The 18,721-nt window shown below is 47.0% G+C and overlaps 1 protein-coding gene across 1 annotated transcript; it reads left to right on the top strand.

Annotated features, from left to right (window-relative positions):
• The first annotated feature begins 7,845 nt into the window (after nt 1-7,845).
• On the top strand, nt 7,846-17,823 carry C12H16orf95 (chromosome 12 C16orf95 homolog). Its single transcript, XM_045185383.2, has 5 exons — nt 7,846-7,983; nt 8,547-8,693; nt 9,525-9,561; nt 15,473-15,683; nt 17,635-17,823. Exons 1-5 carry the CDS (start codon nt 7,846-7,848, stop codon nt 17,651-17,653), a joined length of 552 nt encoding a protein of 183 aa, XP_045041318.2. The 3' UTR covers nt 17,654-17,823.
• Nucleotides 17,824-18,721: the final 898 nt, after the last annotated feature.

Here is an 18,721-nt window from a genome sequence, read left to right as displayed (position 1 = left end):
CTGTAAGGCTGGGAGTCTCTCCTGCTGCCGCCCCAACCCCCACGGGCGTTTTCAATCAGAGTTGAGGCTTTATTTCCCCGAACTGGAGCCCTGGGTTGCGCGGTCTGCTTTGCACCCTGCCGTTTGTCCGGTTTATCTGTGCGCGAATGTGGGGCTGCGGGGTCTGCCAGTGGTCAGACTGCCTGCCCTGTTGTTCCCACACTCCGCCAGTCTCGGTCCCGCCACGGAAACGTGAGTCCTCTCCACCCCGGCTGCCCGTCTCCGCCCCTCCTACCGGTCTAGATGAATGTTTATTTTTTTATTTCCTTGGTGTGGGACTTCCTTGCCGTTCGATTTTCTGTCAGTTCTGGTTGTGCGAGGAGGCGCACTGTGTCTACTTACGCTGTCATCTTGGTTCTCCAACATAGTTTTTGAAGTCTTAGCCACAGTAATCAGACAAGAAACAGAAATAAAGGGCATCCAAATTGGAAAGGAAAAAGTAAAACTGTCATTGTTTGCAAATGACATGATAGTGTACATAGAAAAACTACAGACTCCACCAAAAAACTACTCAACCTAATAAGTAAATTTGCAAAACAGAGGGATACAAAGTCAATATACAGAAATTGAAGGTATTTTTGTACACCACAATGAAATATCAGAAACAGAAATCATGAAAAAGATCCCATTTGCTATAGCCACAAGAAAAATAAAGTACCTAGGAATAAACCTAACCAAGGATGTAAAAGATCTGTACTCAGAAAACTACATAACACTGAAGGAAGAAATTAAGGAAGACACAAACAAATGGAAGCATGTACCATGCTCATGGATTGGAAGAATTAACATCATCAAAATGGCCATACTCTCCAAAGCGATTTATAGATTCAATCCTTATTAAAATACTAATGACATTTTTCACAGATATATAACAAACATTTCAAAAATTTATATGGAGTCATAGATGACCCCGAACAGCTGCAGCACTTTTGAGAAAGAGGAACAAAGTAGGAGGGATCGAATTACCTGATACCAAACAATATTACAAGGCCACTGTGGCCCAGCTGGTGTGGCTCAGTGCATTGAGTGCCGGCCTGCAAACCAAAGGGTAGCTGGTTCCATTCCCCGTCAGGGCATATGCCTGGGTTGTGGGCCAGGTCCCCAGTAGGGGGTGCATGAGAGGCAACCACACAGTGATGTTTCTCTTTCTCTCTTTCTCCTTTCCTCTCTCTCTAAAAATAAGTACAGAAAGAAAAAAATTGGAAAAAAAATGCCACTATAATCAAAACAGTCTGGTACTAGCATAAGAACAGACACATAGATCAATGAAATAGAACAGGAATACTAGAAATAAACCCATGTATCTATGATCAGTTAATATTTGACAAAGGGGGCAGAAGCATAAAATGGAGTAAAAATAGCCTCTTCAACAAATGGTGTTAGGAGATCTGGACAGCTACATGCAAAACAATGAAACTTGACCACCAACTTACACCATACACAAAAATAAACTCAAGATGGATAAAAGACTTAAATATAAGTTGCGATACCATAAAAGTCCTAGAGGAGAACATAGGCAGAAAAATCTCAGATATTCCATACAGCAATGTTTTCACTGATATGTCCCCTGGAGCAAGGGATATAAAGGAAAGAATAAACAAATGGGACTTCATCAGAATAAAAAGCTTCTGCATGGCTAAAGAAAACAGCATTAAAATGAAAAGGGAACCAACTGTATGGGAAAACATATTTGCCAATGATACCTCAGACAAAGGTTTGATCTACAAAATATAAAAAGAACTCACATGACTCCACACCAGGAAGACAAACAACCCAATTAAAAAATGGGCAAAAGACCTGAACAGACACTTCTCCAAGGAGGACATACAGAGGGCCCAGAGACATATGAAAAGATGCTCAGCATCACTAGCCTTCTGCAAATTAAAACCACAATGAGATACCACTTCACACCAGTCAGAATGGCCATCATAAACAAATCAACAAACAACAAGTGTTGGAGAGCATGTGGAGAAAAGGGAACCCTAGTGCACTCTTGGTGGGAATGCAGACTGGTGCAGGTACTTTGGAAAACAGTATGGAATTTCCTCGGAAAACTAAAAAAGGAATTGCCTTTTGACCCCCTGTTGGTGGTTCCTTTGTTGGTGGGTTCTCTCCTCCAGCAGTTATATTGGTGTTCCCAGCTCTCACCTAATCTTGTATGTGATCAGTGGCAGGGGGAAGGCAAAATGTATTAAGAGAGTGGGAGAATATTCTATGGGATTTAAAGTACAACAAGTAGAGAAGAGATAGGAGATCCTTTGAATAAGTATAGTGTTAACCATGATATTTTACACAACTAGCCACTTTTTATAAAAGGTGAAAAAGAGATAAGACTCTTGTTAGAGGGGAGAACTGTGAGCTGAATCCAGAAAACCCAGTGCTTGTGTGAGGTTAGATGATGAGATATAGTGAGAATAAAGGATAGAAAGTAGGTATAGTGTGTGAGAGAATAGAGTTAACCACAACAGTAATAAAGCTCAGGAAGATAGTGAAATGGGCTAAGATCAGCGAGGGATGCTGTGTAGTATTTACAATGACATGGAACAACAATTATTTACAATAATACTGGAACAAAAACAATATGACAAGAAATACAGGATTTGAATAACAGGAGTAGAAAGCACACAACCAAGAGTAGTGTGTTATTGGAACACGAATGAAGTGAAAGAAGGAAAATTAAATTCAATATGAAAGAGAGAATGAGGAAAACCAGTCAAACAATGTAATTAAACAAACAAAATGAATAAAACTAAACAGAAAGAAGAGAAATAAAAAATACTAATAAAATAAAAGAAGTAAAAATGATGAAAAAATAATGAATGAATAATAATGTACTCCCTGTACAAATAAACAATAAAATGCAAGTTCTATAGAATAGCAAAGTAAAATTTGTCTCAGTTTCTCAGTTGTTGGGGTTAGCCTTGTGCTCCCTCTGTGGACCTGTCTCTGGACTTTTCACAGCTCCAGGTCTTACTGTCTCACTTAGGGAGAGGAAAACAAAAAAAAAGAAAGAAAAATAAAAAATAAAATAAGGGGGAAAGAAGAAAAAAGAGGAAAAAAAGCCTCCTGCTGACTTTAAACCCGCCAAGTGAGTTCTGCTGGTTTTCTTGGATGCTGCAGGCAGAGTGGGGCTGGGCTTCGCTTTCCCTCATCCTGTGGTTTTGGGAGGATGGGGCCAGGTCTGGGCTTCAATATTCACAGTTGCCCAACCTCCAGCCCAGGTCCTCCATGCACTGTTGGGCCCCCACTGTCTCTCTCTGCCAGGCCAGTGCCTTTAATTCACCAGTTGTGCTGCCCGTTAGGTGCGCTAATTAGGGCCAACTCACACACCACCTTCTCCCTCTTTGCTGGCCTGGGTGCTGCGCACTCTCAAAATTTTTTCAGGGCGGTTCAGCTCCTGCACTAAATTAAGTCTCTCTGGGGACAGCTAACTCCTTGAGCCCTGCTGCCCTCCTCTGAACCGTCAGTGCAGTGTGCCTCGTCCTTCGTCTTCACAAGCCAGCAAACCAGCCACAGCGCAAGAGTTCCTTAAATAGCAGCTGAGAACCTGTTTTTGAGTAAAATCCTCTTGTTTAAGCCTGCCGTTCTTTGTTGTTGTTGTTGTTGGTGGTTTTTTTTTTGGTGCTTCTCAGATAAGGTCAAGCCTGCTGTTCTTAATAAGCGCACAGCTTTTCACACAGCCCAACTTTACAACCAGTCTGGAGACTATCTGGGTCAGGGTCTGACACGGCCCAACTCTTCTCCCTTCTCCAGGTGTCACCTAGCTTCCAAATTTCTCTGGTAATAACCTAGCTGGCATCCACAGTTCCAGTGGGTGAACACTGCCTCTGTGCGTCTCTCATTTCATCTTTATTCCCCCCAGCAACTTCAAGCATCCAAGTTTCTCATGGTGCTGAGGTGTCCTCCCTGCTTTGGTAGGGGAGGGAGCTGCCGACCTGGCTCTCCTGCAAGGATCTCACGGCAGTTGCCAGGCGGGGGGCCACAGCAGCCTTGGTCTCTGCAAAGATCCCAGGGACCTTGCTATCCTAATGCAATCTCCTTACCGTCTGTTTTTCAGTGTCTTCTACAATTTTGGCCTTCAAACTTTATATAAGCTGGGATTCCATTGGCTGTTCACTTAGTAAACCTCAGAAGATTGGCTAGGTGTTCCACCTGTGCACAGGTGGAAGTGGGCTCTGCTCCCACCTCCCTCACTGTCCTCTTCACATTGATTAGTTTTCAAAAGTTAAGCCAACCATTCCTAGGATAGACCTGATTTAATCATTATGTATTATCCTTCTGTTATGATTGTATCTGTATTCATGAGAAATATTGGTCTGCCCTTTTTTTGTAATACCTTTGAGAAATATTAGGGTAATGTTGGTTTTGTAGAATGTGTTGGGAAATACTCCAACTTTGTGTAGAAATGGCAATATTTCTTCTTGAGTGTTTGGTAGAATTTGCCAATAAAGCCATAATGGCCTGGAACTTCCTTTGTGGGAAGGTTTTAACTACAAATTTAATTTATCTCATAAATACAGAGCTATTTAGGTTATCTGTTTCTTCTTGAGTAAGCTTTAGTAGTTTGTGTCTCTCAAGGAATTTCTCCATTAGGTCACAGCTGTTGAATTTATTGGCATGATGTTGTTCATAATGCTCTCTTATTGCCCTTTTAATATCAGTAGAATCTGCAGTGATGCCACCTCTCTCATTTCTGGTTTTTTAATAAACTCTCAAAGAAGGGGTCAGTGACATCAAGATAAACTAGGTCATACTGTTCTAGGCAGTGATGAAAGCCACAGGTCATTATATCATTTAAAGTTGGGCAGGGTAGATATTATCATACCCCTTTAGCAGATGGGTAAACTGAGGTCCAAAGAGGGACAGGCCCTTGTCCTAGGTCACATAGTCAGTCCACAGCAGATCATGGATTAGAATCCAGGTATCTGGCTCAGTGGAGTCCAGTCCCCACTGAGGTGTGCAGCTGGGACCGGAAGGAGGTGCCTCTAAGCGGGATGGAAGGAATAGAGAAGTCAGGGTGCCAACATGTCTCACCACAGTGACTGCCCAGCCTCCTAGCTGCTCTCCCTACCTCCTTCCCCTCTAGCTCTGACTGCCCATTTTCTGCCCTGAAGCCCTGTGCGTTTTAGAGCCATGGATCTGGTCCTGTCACTCCCCCAGAGTTTCCCATTTCCTGAGTATCGATCCCACTGCCTGACACAGCCACTGGGGTCCTTGCTGATCTTGCCTCTGCTTGGCTCCCCAGCCCCACTTCTGCTTGTCCCAGGGGTTCCTATTCCCCAGGTGCTCTGATTTACATCAGAGAGAAAGTGTTATGTTGCAAGTAAGAGAAAATTGACCAACAGTGATTTCAACCAGGGTCTTTGTAGGAAAAGATCCTTCCAGGATTGGTTTTATTGGTTTTAACAGTGTCTTCAAGGACCCAGATTCTTTTTTTTAAAATCATCACTCAAGGATATGTTTATTGATTTTAGAGAGCAAAGAAGAGGGGGAGAAAGAGGGAGGGGGGGTGAGAGAGAGAGAGAGAGAGGGAGAAACATCAGTCACTTTCCTACTGTGCGCACCCCAACTGAGAATCAAACCTGCAACCTAGGTATGTGCCCTGACTGGGAATTAAACCCACAACCTTTTTGGTGTGTGAGACGATGCTCTAATCAACTGAGTGACCCAGCCAGGGTAATCCAGATTTTTTTCATCTGTCAGCTCAGGGTGTTGGCACTGTCACTGCTAATGTTTCTAGATGGTGCCTGCAAATCTCTTTCTTACACTGTGATGCACATGGCAGAAGATTCATAAGAGAGCATAGAAAGCTTACTCTCCAATCTCCTTTCTTATCAGGGATAAAAAAATTCTCAGATATTTTTCTTGGGTTGAGCTACTGTCCAAGGAGCATGCAGTGAGGACAGTACTAAAAATGCAGAATAAAATGTTCTCAGAAACCCTAGTCAACTTCTCTTTCATCTCTTTGACTTCACCCCAGACCCATCCCTGGCAAAGCCCCAACTGGCTGATGCTGATCACTTGGGATGGGGCACTTAGCTTCATTAGCAAAATTGGGTTCTTTTACCAAGAGGCAGGAAGTGATTTCTGTACAGACAACCTGTGAGGTCTGCCCCATAAAGGTGGTTCTGTTATACACATCCTCAAGGGCTCTCAAATAGGCACCTGCTCTTCTGCCGCCTTCTCCCCCTAGCCAGCCCCCTGTGATTTAGCTCAGTGACACTTTCTGGGAAAGCCTCCTCTGGCTTGGAATGCTTTCCCATCTCCTTCTGCTCCCCAGCATCCTGAAATTTATTATTTCTCATGGACAGTGTGGTGTAGTGACTCCTGTGAGCCAGATGGGGTTTTCTGTGCTTCAAACACAGTGCCTGCCATGGAGCATGCACTTAACAAGTGCTTAGTGGATTGGGTACAGCTGGCCAGAGTGTCCTCCTCCTGCTGGGCAAAAGGGTCCCAGGTGAAGGGGTGACTGTGCTGTGGTGGCAAGAGGTGCAGAGGTGGGGGAGGGTCCCGAGTGCTCCAGGCCTTGTTACAACTTCTTTGCTTGAGCCCTCAGATCTCTCAGCCCTTCCCCTGCAGAGTCATCTGCGCTTTGCAGCACATCTCACACAGGCTGCCTGGTGCTCCCCACAGCCTTGGGAAGCCAACAGGGTCACTCAGAGTAGTTTTTGTTATTTTCTATAATGTGTGACATGAGCATGTACTTGGAAATCCAGCATGATCACCAGTGATCTATAACAAGTCACCCAAACTCCTGGCTTGGACCCCCAGTCACTGTTACTATTTGTGTATCTGAGGGGCCTCTGCTGGGCAGCTGAGCCCCACATGTCTCTGATCTTGGAGCTGGTGGGCTTGCTCAGGCATGGTCTTCTCGTGGCAACGACAGGGGCGAGGGCAGCTGGAAACGTGCAAGCATCTGTTGGCCCAAGTCCATATCTGGCTGCTGTCCTCCCTCCTCCTGCACCTGCCAATCCAGTGCCTGGTTGAACCAAAGCTGAGGGTGGGGTCTACCCTGTCCCCACTGGAAGGATCTGCAGAGTCACATGGCAAAGGGGAGTCTCCAGGGAGGGGTGAGGAACTGGATATGGCCCACCACAACTCATATAAAAGCAATATGACACATATATTCTTTTAAAAATGCAAATGGTAGCATGCTGCACTTACAAGGCTGCACTTCCCACTTAACGTCACATCCTGATAGACTAGACTGTCTTATTGTTGCCAAAGGCCACACCACTTCCTCCTGTGCCCTGTCCTGTCATTTATTTTTCCTTATTGGTGGGCATTCAGGCAGTTTGGTCACAACAGCCAATACTGCAATGAAAGTTCTGTGCACACATTTTGCAAATGCACACGAGCCCCCTGGGATACAGTCCAGGGGGGGATTGCTGGATCAAAGACAGTCCATTTGAGACTCTGATCGATGTTGTCAAAATACTAGCAGAGCCCTCTGTGAGGCTGAGAATGCTGAGGCTTGGGGGGCTGAATGTTGTGCCCAAGGGCTGCTCCTGGGGGCTGCCAGGCTCAGGACAGAGCCAGGTCTCTGCCTCCAACCTGTGTGTCCTCTGTGTCCTGCCCCTGCAGGTGGTGGGTTGGTGGGGTAGGGGGACCACAGAGGTGCTGGTGCCTCCTGCCCCAGAATACCATGAAGGGGGGACCTGCTCCCTCAGCTGGGGGGTTGGTTGTGCTTGTGGGAAGCATGTAGAAAGGAGCTCACCAGGCTCTGTCCCTGAGGCTGTTTGTCTGGGGCACAGCTCCATGCCCCCTTGGACTTTCTCTTCCCTTCCTCTCTGTTAGATCCAAAAGATGGTCCCGGAGGACATGCCCAAAGCCACCAAGGCATGCCCCCGCCCAAGTCACCACTTTGGAGGCCACCTCCCGGTGCCTAGGGATCAGGCTGTGATGCCCTACTGGGTGCCCCGGGTCTTAAGGACTTACAAAAAGGTAAGAAGGAGGCTCACACAGCAGTGAGGCCTGAGAATGAGGGTGGGCCTTGGGAGGGACCCAGAGGTGAGGGCAAAGGGTGCTGGGCTAAGCCCACAGAGGCCTCCACTAGAGTCCCGTGGGGAGGAGCCCTCTGAAAGCCATTGCAAAGCAGCACGGAGGTGGCGTGTGGGATGGGGCCAGGCCATGTGTCCTGGTGGAGCTTGGGAAGGGGGGTACACTGTTCTTTGAAGAGAGAGCCCATCTCTGCTGCCCTCTTTCCCACCATTTCTTCTGCCATCTTAGTACTAACCAAGTTTAGACTAGGTACTATGGTTAAACATTAGGATCTAGGGTTAGGACTAGGGATCAGGCATCTGGGTAGGGACAGGGAGACCATGGAGGTGCTGGTGCCTCCTGCCCCAGAATGCCAGGAAGCGGGGACCTGCTTCCTCAGCTGGGGGGTTGGTTGTGCTTGTGGGAAGCATGTAGAAAGGGGCTCACCAGGCTCTGCCCCTGAGGCTGTTTGTCTGGGGCACAGCTCCATCCCTCTTTGGACCTTCTCTTCCCTTTCTCTCTGTTAGATCCAAAAGATGGTCCCAGAGGACGTCTCCAAAGCCACCAAGGCGTGCTCCCACCCAAGTCACCACTTTGGAGGCCGCCTCCCGGTGCCTAGGGATCAGGCTGTGATGCCCTACTGGGTGCCCCAGGTTGTGAGGTCTTACAAGAAGGTAAGAGGGGGGGCTTTTACAGCAGTGAGGCATGTGAGTGAGGGTGGGCCTTGGGAGGGATCCTGAGGTGAGGGGAGAGGGTGCTGGGCTCATACCCCACAGAGGCCTCCACTGGTGTCCTGTGGGGAGGGGTCCTTTGAAAGCCATGGCACAGCAGCACAGAGGTAGCGTATGGGATGGCCAGGCCATGTGTCCTGGTGGGGCTTGGGAAGGGGGTACACTGCCCTCTGAATAGAGTGCCTGTCTCTGCCGCCCTCTTTCCTACCATTTCTCCTGTAACCTTCTTCTCTCCCACCTCCACCTCCTCCTCTTCTCTCTGTTCCACCACTTGGCTTACTTGCTCACCTCCTTGTCTCCTCCTTTTCACCCCCCTCCTCCCTTACCCCCTTCCAGTTCTCCTAGCCTGTCTGAGCATCCTGTGCTCCTAGCCCCAGCCCCAGCAGGCATGGAGAGTGGTGGTGGGAGGTGTCAGGGAAGGACCATTGCTCTGAGTTTCTGTTCTCACTCCTTGCTCTGCTTAGCTCCTCCAGAGCTGTGGGTTCCAAGGCAGTGAGTGCAGGTTGGCCAGGTCCAGCCCTCCTCGCATCCCGGTACCTTTCCTCCCATGTGTGCCCTGGGTGGTAGTTAGCAGCTTCCTTACTGCCTTCCCCCACATTCCAGGTGCTGGTTTTCCATCATCAGGCAGTAAACCGTTCCCAGAATTAAGACCCAGAGTCCTTTTAAAAGGAGACCAGGGCTGGCATTTTGCACTGGGAATGCTCCCTTTGGAGGTTTCCAGAACAAATTGGGGTAATTGGGGTGGACACATTTTCCCACATGCTTTTCTTTTAGGTGGTGAAAAGGCAGAAGAGTTTTAAAGACATCAAAGGTAAGTCTGCCCTGGGAAGGCAGGGTCTTGTGCCCATCAGGATGGGGATGGGGAGACTTCAGTCATCCCAGATGCCTGTAACACAGAGGCGTCCACAGATTGGCACACACAGCATTTCTCCTACGCTTACTACCATCAGGCATCACTAATCACCCACCATCTTTTCTCAGTGACCCAAGGGAACCCTCAGACTCTACCGATCTATCAGCATTGGCTTTAGGTTGAAAGCAAATTGCAATCTGGAGTTAGATGGTATTTATTATTATTATTGTTTATTCTATTACAGCTGTCCCAATTTTTCTCCCTTTGCCCTCATCTGCCCAGCCCACCCCCCACCCCCACAGTCAATCACCACACTGTTGTCCATGTCTATGGGTCATTCATACATGTTCTTTGACTAATCCCTTCCCCTTCTTTCCACCATTATGCCCCTCCTCCCATCCCTCTAGCCACTGTCAGTCTATTCCATGTTTCTGGTTCTGTTTTACTCATTAGTTTATTTTCTTCATTAGATTTCTCTTGTAAGTGAGATCATATGGTATTTGCCTTTCACTAACTGGCTTATTTCCCTTAGCATAATCATCTCTAGATCCAGCCACACTGTTGTGAAGGGTAGGAGTTCCTTCTTCCTTTGTGCTGTGTAGAATTCCATTGTGTAAATGTATGCAGTTTTTAAATCCACTCATCTGCTGATGGGCACTTAGGCTGTTTCTAATACTTGGCTATTGTAAATAAGGCTGCTATGAACATTGGGGTGCATAGGTTATTTTGAACTGGTGTTTCAGGGCTCTTAGGGTATAATCCCAGCAGTGGAATTGCTGGGCCAAAAAGGAGCTCCATCTTTAATTTTATTGAGGAAATGCCAGACTGTTTTCCACAGTGGCTTTGGCAGTCTGCATTCCCACCAACAGTGCAGGGGATGTCATTTTAAATATATATATATATATTTATTGATTATGCTATTAGAGTTATCCCATTTCCCCCCTTCACTCCACTCCATCCTGCACACCCCCTCCCTCCCACATTCCCCCCCATAGTTCATGTCCATGGGTCATACTTATAAGTTCTTTGGCTTCTACATTTCCTATACTATTCTTACCCTCCCCCTGTCTATTTTCTACCTACCATTTATGCTACTTATTCTCTGTACCTTTTCCCCCTCTCTCCCCCTCCCACTCCCCTGTTGATAACCCTGCATGTGATCTCCATTTCTGTGGCTCTGTTCCTGTTCTAGTTGTTTGCTTAGTTTGCTTTTGTTTTTGTTTTAGGTGTAGTTGTTAATAACTGTGAGTTTGCTGTCATTTTACTGTTCATATTTTTTATCTTCTTTTTCTTAGATAGATCCCTTTAACATTTCATGTAATAAGGGCTTGGTGATGATGAACTCCTTGAACTTGAACTTATCTGAGAAGCACTTTATCTTCCCTTCCATTCTAAATGATAGCTTTGCTGGACACAGTAATCTTGGATGTAGGTCCTTGCCTTTCATGACTTGGAATACTTCTTGCCAGCCCCTTCTTGCCTGTAATGTCTCTTTTGAGAAATCAGCTGACAGTCTTATGGGAACTCCTTTGCAGGTAACTGTGTCCTTTTCTCTTGCAGCTTCTAAGATTCTCTCCTTCTGTGTAATCTTGGGTAATGTAATTATGATGTGCCTTGGTGTGTTCCTCCTTGGGTCCAGCTTCTTTGGGACTCTCTGAGCTTCCTGGACTTCTGGAAGTCTATTTCCTGTGCCAGATTGGGGAAGTTCTCCTTCATTATTTGTTCAAATAAGTTTTAAAGTTTTTGTTCTTCCTCTTCTCCTTCTGGCACCCCTATAATTCGGATGTTGGAACGTTTCAAGATGTCCTGGAGGTTCCTAAGCCTCTCCTCATTTTTCTTCATTCTTGTTTCTTCATTCTTTTCTGGTTGGATGTTTCTTTCTTCCTTCTGGTCCACACTGTTGATTTGAGTCCCAGTTTCCTTTGCCTCACTATTGGTTCCCTGTACATTTTCCTTTGTTTCTCTTAGCATAGCCTTCATGTTTTCATCTAATTTGCAACCAAATTCAACCAATTCTGTGAGCTTCTTGATTACCAGTGTTTTGAACTGTGCATCTGATGGGTTGGCTATCTGTTCAGTGCTTAGTTGAATTATTTCTGGAGCTTTGATCTGTTCTTTCATTTGGGCCTTTTTTTTTTTTTTTTGTCTTGACGCACCTGTCACATAAAGGGGAGGAGCCTTGGGTGTTCACCAGGATGCAGTAACGCTGGTTGCTGCGCTGTGACACTATACTTGGGGGAGGGGCCAAGAGGGAGCAATTGCGCTTGCTGCACTCTCCGGCGGATTTCAGTCACTGCCTCCGCTACCCACAATCAAATTGGGGCCCTCTGGTGCTGATTCCCAAGTGGGTGGGCTTGTGCACACTCTAGGCCCCTGTGGGTCTCTCCAGCGACCTCTCCTGTGAGGCTGAGAGTTTCTCCTGCTGCTGCCTCAACCCCCCAAGGGTGTTTTCAATCAGAGGTTTGAGTTTTTATTTACCGTGCTGGAGCCCTGGGTTGTGTGGTCTGCTTCACTCCCCTGCGGTTCCTTCCGGTTTCTGTATGCACGAATGTGGGGCCGCAGGGTCTTCTAGCTGTTGCACTGCCCGCCCCATTCATTCCACAGTCCGCTGCCTCTCTGGGTCCACTAGCTGCTGCATTGCTGCGAGTTCTGTCTGCCCCGGCTGCCCATCTCCACCCCTCCTACTGGTCTGGATGAATGTTTCTTCTTTAACTCCTTGGTTGTTGGACTTCTGTGCGGTTCGATTTTCTGTCAGTTCTGGTTGTTTTTTGTTTTTCAATTGTTGTTATCTTTCTTTTGGTTGTGCGAGGAGGTGCAGTATGTTTACCTACGCCTCCATCTTGGCCAGAAGCTGGGATATCATTAATAAAGCAACAAACAATAAGAGCTGGCAAGGATGTGGAGATGGTATTTTTTTAATCTTTTTTTTTCTTTTTGGAGTTAGATGGTGTTTAACATGATTTTTTGTAGTTCTAATCATCTATAATTTATGACATAGTGTGTGAGTGTGTGTTGTATATACATATATTTATGACAGTATATCTGTTTATATATTCATGACATAGTACACATTCCCACATTGTATATTCATAACACATTGTGTGTCTGTGACATTATATTTATGTGTATATTCATTACACAGTATCTTCATACATTCATGTTTGTGGCCTAGTATGTACACATTCATATTCATGACAGACATAATACATAGTCATGTTCACGATGCAGTATATATTCATGACAAAGTGTATTCATGTACGTGCATATTTGTGGCCCAGCACGTAGATTCAGTTACACACTCATGTCACACTGCACGAGTAGGTGGCATCTGCGCCCTGACCGTCCCATTTGTTGTCTGTAAAACAAGTGGGTTGGACTTGCTCTCAAAGTGCCTTTCCAGTGCCGACGGCGACCTGTCTGCTTTCTCGGCACTGCATGTGAGTGAAGGAGTGGGTGTGTGCTGTGGGCTTGTGCCACGTCCTCCCTTGGCATGCTGCAGCCAGACTGCGTAGTGGGCACCGCTTGGCGGATTCTGTACACACAGGAGGGGAAGGATGGATCCGAGAGGTCACCAGGGTTCCAGTGATGGGTGAATGATTTGAGTGGCCCTGTCAGGGCCCAAGAGGCGCTAGGTGGGAGAGTGCTTGGGAAATGAACGGCCACTACCCAACACACCCGCTTCTTCGTGTTGCAAAAGATTCACGTTTTTCCTGATTATAAAAGCAACAGAATGAGGAGGAGTGGGGACTGTCACAGCCTTTGTCAGGGGGACGATTTGGAGGTGTCTATCAAATTTCATGATGTGACTAACCTAATCCAGCGAGACCACGTCTGGGTCGTGTCTGGAGACACTCCCACGTGCACGCCTGCCTGCAGCAGTGATTTCCACGGCAAAATATTGGAAACAACATAAGTACCTCTCAGTGGGAGGATGGACATCAGTGGGGGTGTATTGGAAACATGGCACCTAGAGTGTGCAGCTGTTAGGGACAATGCAATGGGCCCCCCGGCACATTGCACCAGAGAAGAACAGAAGCAAATCTCTGTGACCCGTACAGTAGGGCTCCATTAATGGAGTAGCCCTGTTAGGGGCGTAGATAAGGGCTGGGTGGTGTGTGTCTGAGCTGACAGTTGCCGATAACCTATGAGGCTGGAAAGAGGGTAGGTAAAGGCCCCACAAAGAGAGATGGGATGCATAATGAACCAAACAGGAAGCAAGGCATTGGCTCTAGTTTCAGGTAAAAGAGCCAAAAATCACTTTATTTAAAAAACTCTACACCAGGCCCTGGCTGCTGTGGCACAGTGGATTGAGTGCTGGCCTGTGAACCAAGGGGTCGCTGGTTCGATTCCCAGTCAGGGCACATGCCTGGGTTGTAGTCCCCAGTAGGGGACACGTGAGAAGTAACCACACATTGGTGTTTCCCTCCCTCTCTTTCTCCTTCCCTTCCTCTCTTTCTAAAAATAAATAAATGAAATTTTTAAAAAAAGCTACACCAGTAGAACAGTAGGAGAATCTGCTGTTCTAACCATATAATCACACACATTTATGGGTTTGTTTTATTGGTTGTTTTTGGCTTTGAGTAATACTCGGTGTCTTTAAGCTCAGTTTATTTTTGAATCATATGTATCAACTGATACGTTGTTAAAAAACAGTATCAACTTTTACTCCAGCTACGATCTTATACTTCAGGCAGTTTATATTCACGATGTTTCAAGCCCTCCGAGGGGCTCACAGGCCACGGTTGAGAGGGCAGTCTCACTGCACAAGGAGAATTAGCATGTGTCTCTTCCCGAGCTTCACACAGAGGACCGAAAAATGTGTTTCTCTGGGCCTCATATCCAGCTGATTTCTATTTTAAAGAGAAAAATCCATATTTCTTTTCCTGTATTTTCCTTGTAAAGAGAGGGCTTATATACTTTTCTTCTCTATGCTTTTGTGGTAGAATTTCTTTAAAAACAGAATTTTATTTTTAGAGAGAGGGGAAGGGAGAGAGAAAGAGAAGGGGATAAACATCAACATGTGAGAGAAGCGTCGATACTTGCCTCTTGTACATGCCCAGACTGAGGACTGAACCTGCAACCCAGGCACATGCCTTGACTGGGAATGGAACCTGTGACTTTTCACTTCGCAGAACGACGCCCAATCAACTGAGCCACACTGGTCAGGACTGTGGTAGAATTTCTTATACGGAAAATATATTTGTTACATTTTATATTAACAGTGCACCTTTGTATCAGTATAATTAGAGTTACATTTCATTGTGCAGCATATTAATAGTAAAATAAAAATAAATGAGTTGTAATACCAGAAGGCCACGTGTTGAACACAGCAGGTCTTGAGCAAGCTGGAGAGTGTCAGGGGGGTGGAGTCGTTGGAATCTCACTGGTGGTTGTGGTTGCTGTTCACTGTTAGTTATGGGAGATTTCAAATACGCAGATAAACCCCATGTTCCCATCGCCCTCGTCCAGTCATCAGCTCCTCACCAACCTGGATTCATCGGAGCTTCACCACTCCAATTACCCCTCAAAAAAAAAAAAAAAAGAAAAAGAAAAAGAAAAAGATTAATGTGAAGCAGATCCCAGCTGAATTGCCTCCTTTCATCCATAAATATTTCAGTATGCAGCTCTAAAAGATAAAGACTGAAAAAACAGCCAGGTGGCCCCACGGTCACCCTGGAAATAAGTAAACAGCCCTCTTCATCTCCAGGAGTGCTGGCTCAGCATCCACACCCTGGGGCTGTGACCACCCTTGCTGGGGCACTTGGCCTCCTGCCCTGGGTTCTGGAGGGTTGTCTGGTGTGCAATGTACAAACGTAGGATGGGTCTGTCCTCACACCCAGGTGGGGCCTCACCTGCTTTCTCTTCCTAGAAACCCCCCTGGACTCACGCTTCCAGCATAACGGATGGTGGATCTGCTGCAACAGATGCCTCTGCCTCAAGTGTCTGCAGCTTCAGGCCCCTCCCCAGGATGGACCGCTGGCCCAGGGGAGGGGAGAGGGTCCCCAGACCTCCCTACTGCTTCTCTGCCTCGGCCTCCTGGCCTTCCTCCAGGATGTCTGGAGGGTCATTGCTGTCATTCGGTAAGCAGGCTTGGGTGGGGGCAGAGGTGTCCTGGGCCCATCTCACTCCCTGGGCTGCTTCCCCCAGGGTCTGCTGGGGTTTAGTTGAGTCTAGGATGTGGGAGAACTTGGCTGTAGTTCAACAAAAGGGTGACAAATGGGTGTTGTTATCACTGTCCAGAGTTTTGTTCATACCCAATGCAGGTGCCTTTTCATTCCAGCCAGGTTAATATGATAATATGATAACCTGGCTGGAATGAGAAGAGCCACGCAGATATGATAGAGCTGATGGTGGGGACTGGGACACCTTGGGGCTGCCCACATTTCTTTCTTCACCTCTTCTCTGTCACCCAGTTCTACAATTCTCTGGCCCCCAAAGACCACCAGCTCCAGTCCCCATACGTTTTCATCGCGCCAGTGTTAAAAGTGTATCTTAGAGCCAGCTCGTCCCGTGGGCCCTCTGGGGCTGGAGCACACCTTCGGGGTGGGGATTGGCTGCCTGTCCCCCAGCCCTGCCCCAACCACAGAGGCTCCATGTCGGAAAGCCCTGACCCAGTCTGGACCCCACAAACCGTGACCAGGTTCCATATTCTCACCCGGAAGCTGCTGAGTCCCTCCTGCAGCAGCCTCCAGGGTGACTCTGGGGTTCAAGCTGGGGCCTCCCCACACCCAGCTTCTTCCTTCAGTCTCCCCTGAAAAAGTCTCCCTCCCCTTCCTCCTCCTCTGAACTTCCCCTGCCCTAGTTCACTCATGTTTCCCAAACATTATCCCTATCCAGCCCAACTGCTTTCCAACACACCACGGTGTAAATAGATGACATGCAGATACATATTAATATGTAAATTTATGCAATTCTAATTTACATGTTTTAACTTATTTGCTTTTTAATTGCCTCGTCCATGTAATTGTAAGGGGAATATTCTAGAAAATGTCTGGTACCCGAAAACAGTTGTAGGTATCGTTTCCCCAGTTGTCTAGTTTTCGGCAGGTTAGCTTTGTCTTTGTCACTCTGCCGTGGCCAGAAGTGGAAGTCCCTCTGCCCTGTGTCCTGCTTGTCTGTTCCCTGGTGTTGGACTCCCTGGGGTAACAGACAACCCTGTGATGCACGTTCGCTTAGGAGTGACCTGGGCCGCAACTGCAGGGCCTGTGCTCGCAGGAAGGGGCCGGGCAGGGGGTCTGCCAGCTTGGTCTGACCTGTGACCATGCGTAGGGCAGCACTGTGCAACTTTCCCCCTTTGCTTTTCGTGAAGATCATCTTTGTTTTTACGCTTGCTAACTCGATGTCAAATTTAGTTGGACTCCCCTCTGCCCACTCTGGGAAGAGCAAACAAAGAAACTTGAGCGTTAAGTAGCTGGTCAGGGTAGGCCACAAGGAGAGTTGCGGATGCCGGCAGTGGTCCACTGTTTGGAGAGATATCCTGTCTGGCTGGAGTGTAGGTGGGATGCCCTGTGAGGTACCCCACACTAACACAACCAGCTTATCTGAGGAGAAGCCACCAGTCACCCATCAGATGGCCTGGCAGAGACTTGCTAGAACCGAGGAGGCCTCAGGTGGGCGGGCGAGCTCAGAACCTTCCCAACGGGGAGTCCCGAGGAGCAGTGGTCCAGCACTCACCTTCTCGATCACACCTGCTGTAGCTTTCCATTCCATTCTTCTCCAGTTCTGCAAAGCTGGGACTCCCCTCCTTGCTGAAGAAGGACAGAGTGGGCTCTGAGGGGTTGAGTGGCTCTCCTGAAATCCAGTAGCGGGGAAGTGAGCAGCTAAGACTACACTCTGGTGTCGCCTCCCCGCATCCCTCTCTTGCCTGGGCTCCTTAGGACTGAGCACACTGGGGACCTGGGGGCACCCCCCTCCACTGTGGGGGACCCACCACAGTCCTCCCCATGGAGGCTTCCTGACAGGTGCTGCAAGGGCTGTGTATGCTCAGCTGGGGAAAACGTCCTGGTAACTGCCTTTCTCTTTGCTTTCCAGCCATTTTTGGGAGGCTTGAAATTGGGATCTTCAGCTACTATCAGAACATCAACAAAAATGTCAATCATACCCACCGTCTATAGCAAAGGTTGACAGCCACCGTTTTCTCAGATCACTTTGTTCTCACCCAAGATTCCATCCAAATTGCTTATCATCGGGGGATTCTTGGTTGTATAGAGTTTCTGTGAATGTGGGTGAGATTCTGTTATAAATGTGGTCAATACATGCTATTTGTGAAACTCTGGAGTGGCCATTTTTATTGATAATGATTTTCCCTCATGAAGGAGTGACTTGTCCTCTACCTCTGTGTCCCTGTGGGGTGGGGGCCATTTCCAAGTTCCCCTGCTCTCTGCTGCAGACAGCAGACCCTCAGCAGGAGGGACCTGACATGGTTTTAGCATCTGTTTCAGGTGGCTCTCACTGTAAAGAGCATAAAACTGTATGTGAATTGAATTTTAAAAACTGAGATACCATTTACATATCATAAAATGTATCTTTCAAAAGTATATGATACTGTGGTTTTGAATATATTTAATACGATCTAATTGTACAACTTTTCCATCTAATTCTACAATGTTTTGGGTTCCCCAAAAGAAACCCTCTACCTATCAAGCAGTCATTCCTCTTCCCCACCTTCCTCAACCCCTGAAGCCACTCACCTACTTTCTGACTTTTCCTATTCTGCACACTTCACTTAAGTGTAACACAATAGTATAATGTGTGGATCTTTTGTGTCTGTTTTTTTCATTTAGCATGTTTTCTTTTATCAAATTATATTTTATTGATTATGCTATTAAACTTGTCCTTATTTTACCCCTTTGCCCCCCTCCACTGGGCATCCCTTACTCCCTTAGATCATCCCCCCACCATTGTTCATGTCCATGGGTCATGCATATAAGTTCTCTGGTTTCTCCATTTCCTATACTGCACTTTACATCCCCATGGCTACTCTGTAACTGCCTATTTGTACTTCTTAATCCCCTCACCTCTTCACCCATTCTCCCCTTACCCCCTCACATCTGGCAACCATCTGGTAAATAACTTCTTTTCTCCTGCTTCTTTTCAGATTCTTTCTTTATCTTTAACC

This window comes from Desmodus rotundus, chromosome 12 (genome assembly GCF_022682495.2).
Source record: "Desmodus rotundus isolate HL8 chromosome 12, HLdesRot8A.1, whole genome shotgun sequence".
Lineage (NCBI taxonomy): Eukaryota > Metazoa > Chordata > Mammalia > Chiroptera > Phyllostomidae > Desmodus > Desmodus rotundus.
The sequence above is the reverse complement of the archived record's forward strand: the minus strand, read 5'-3'. Positions and strand labels throughout refer to the sequence as shown.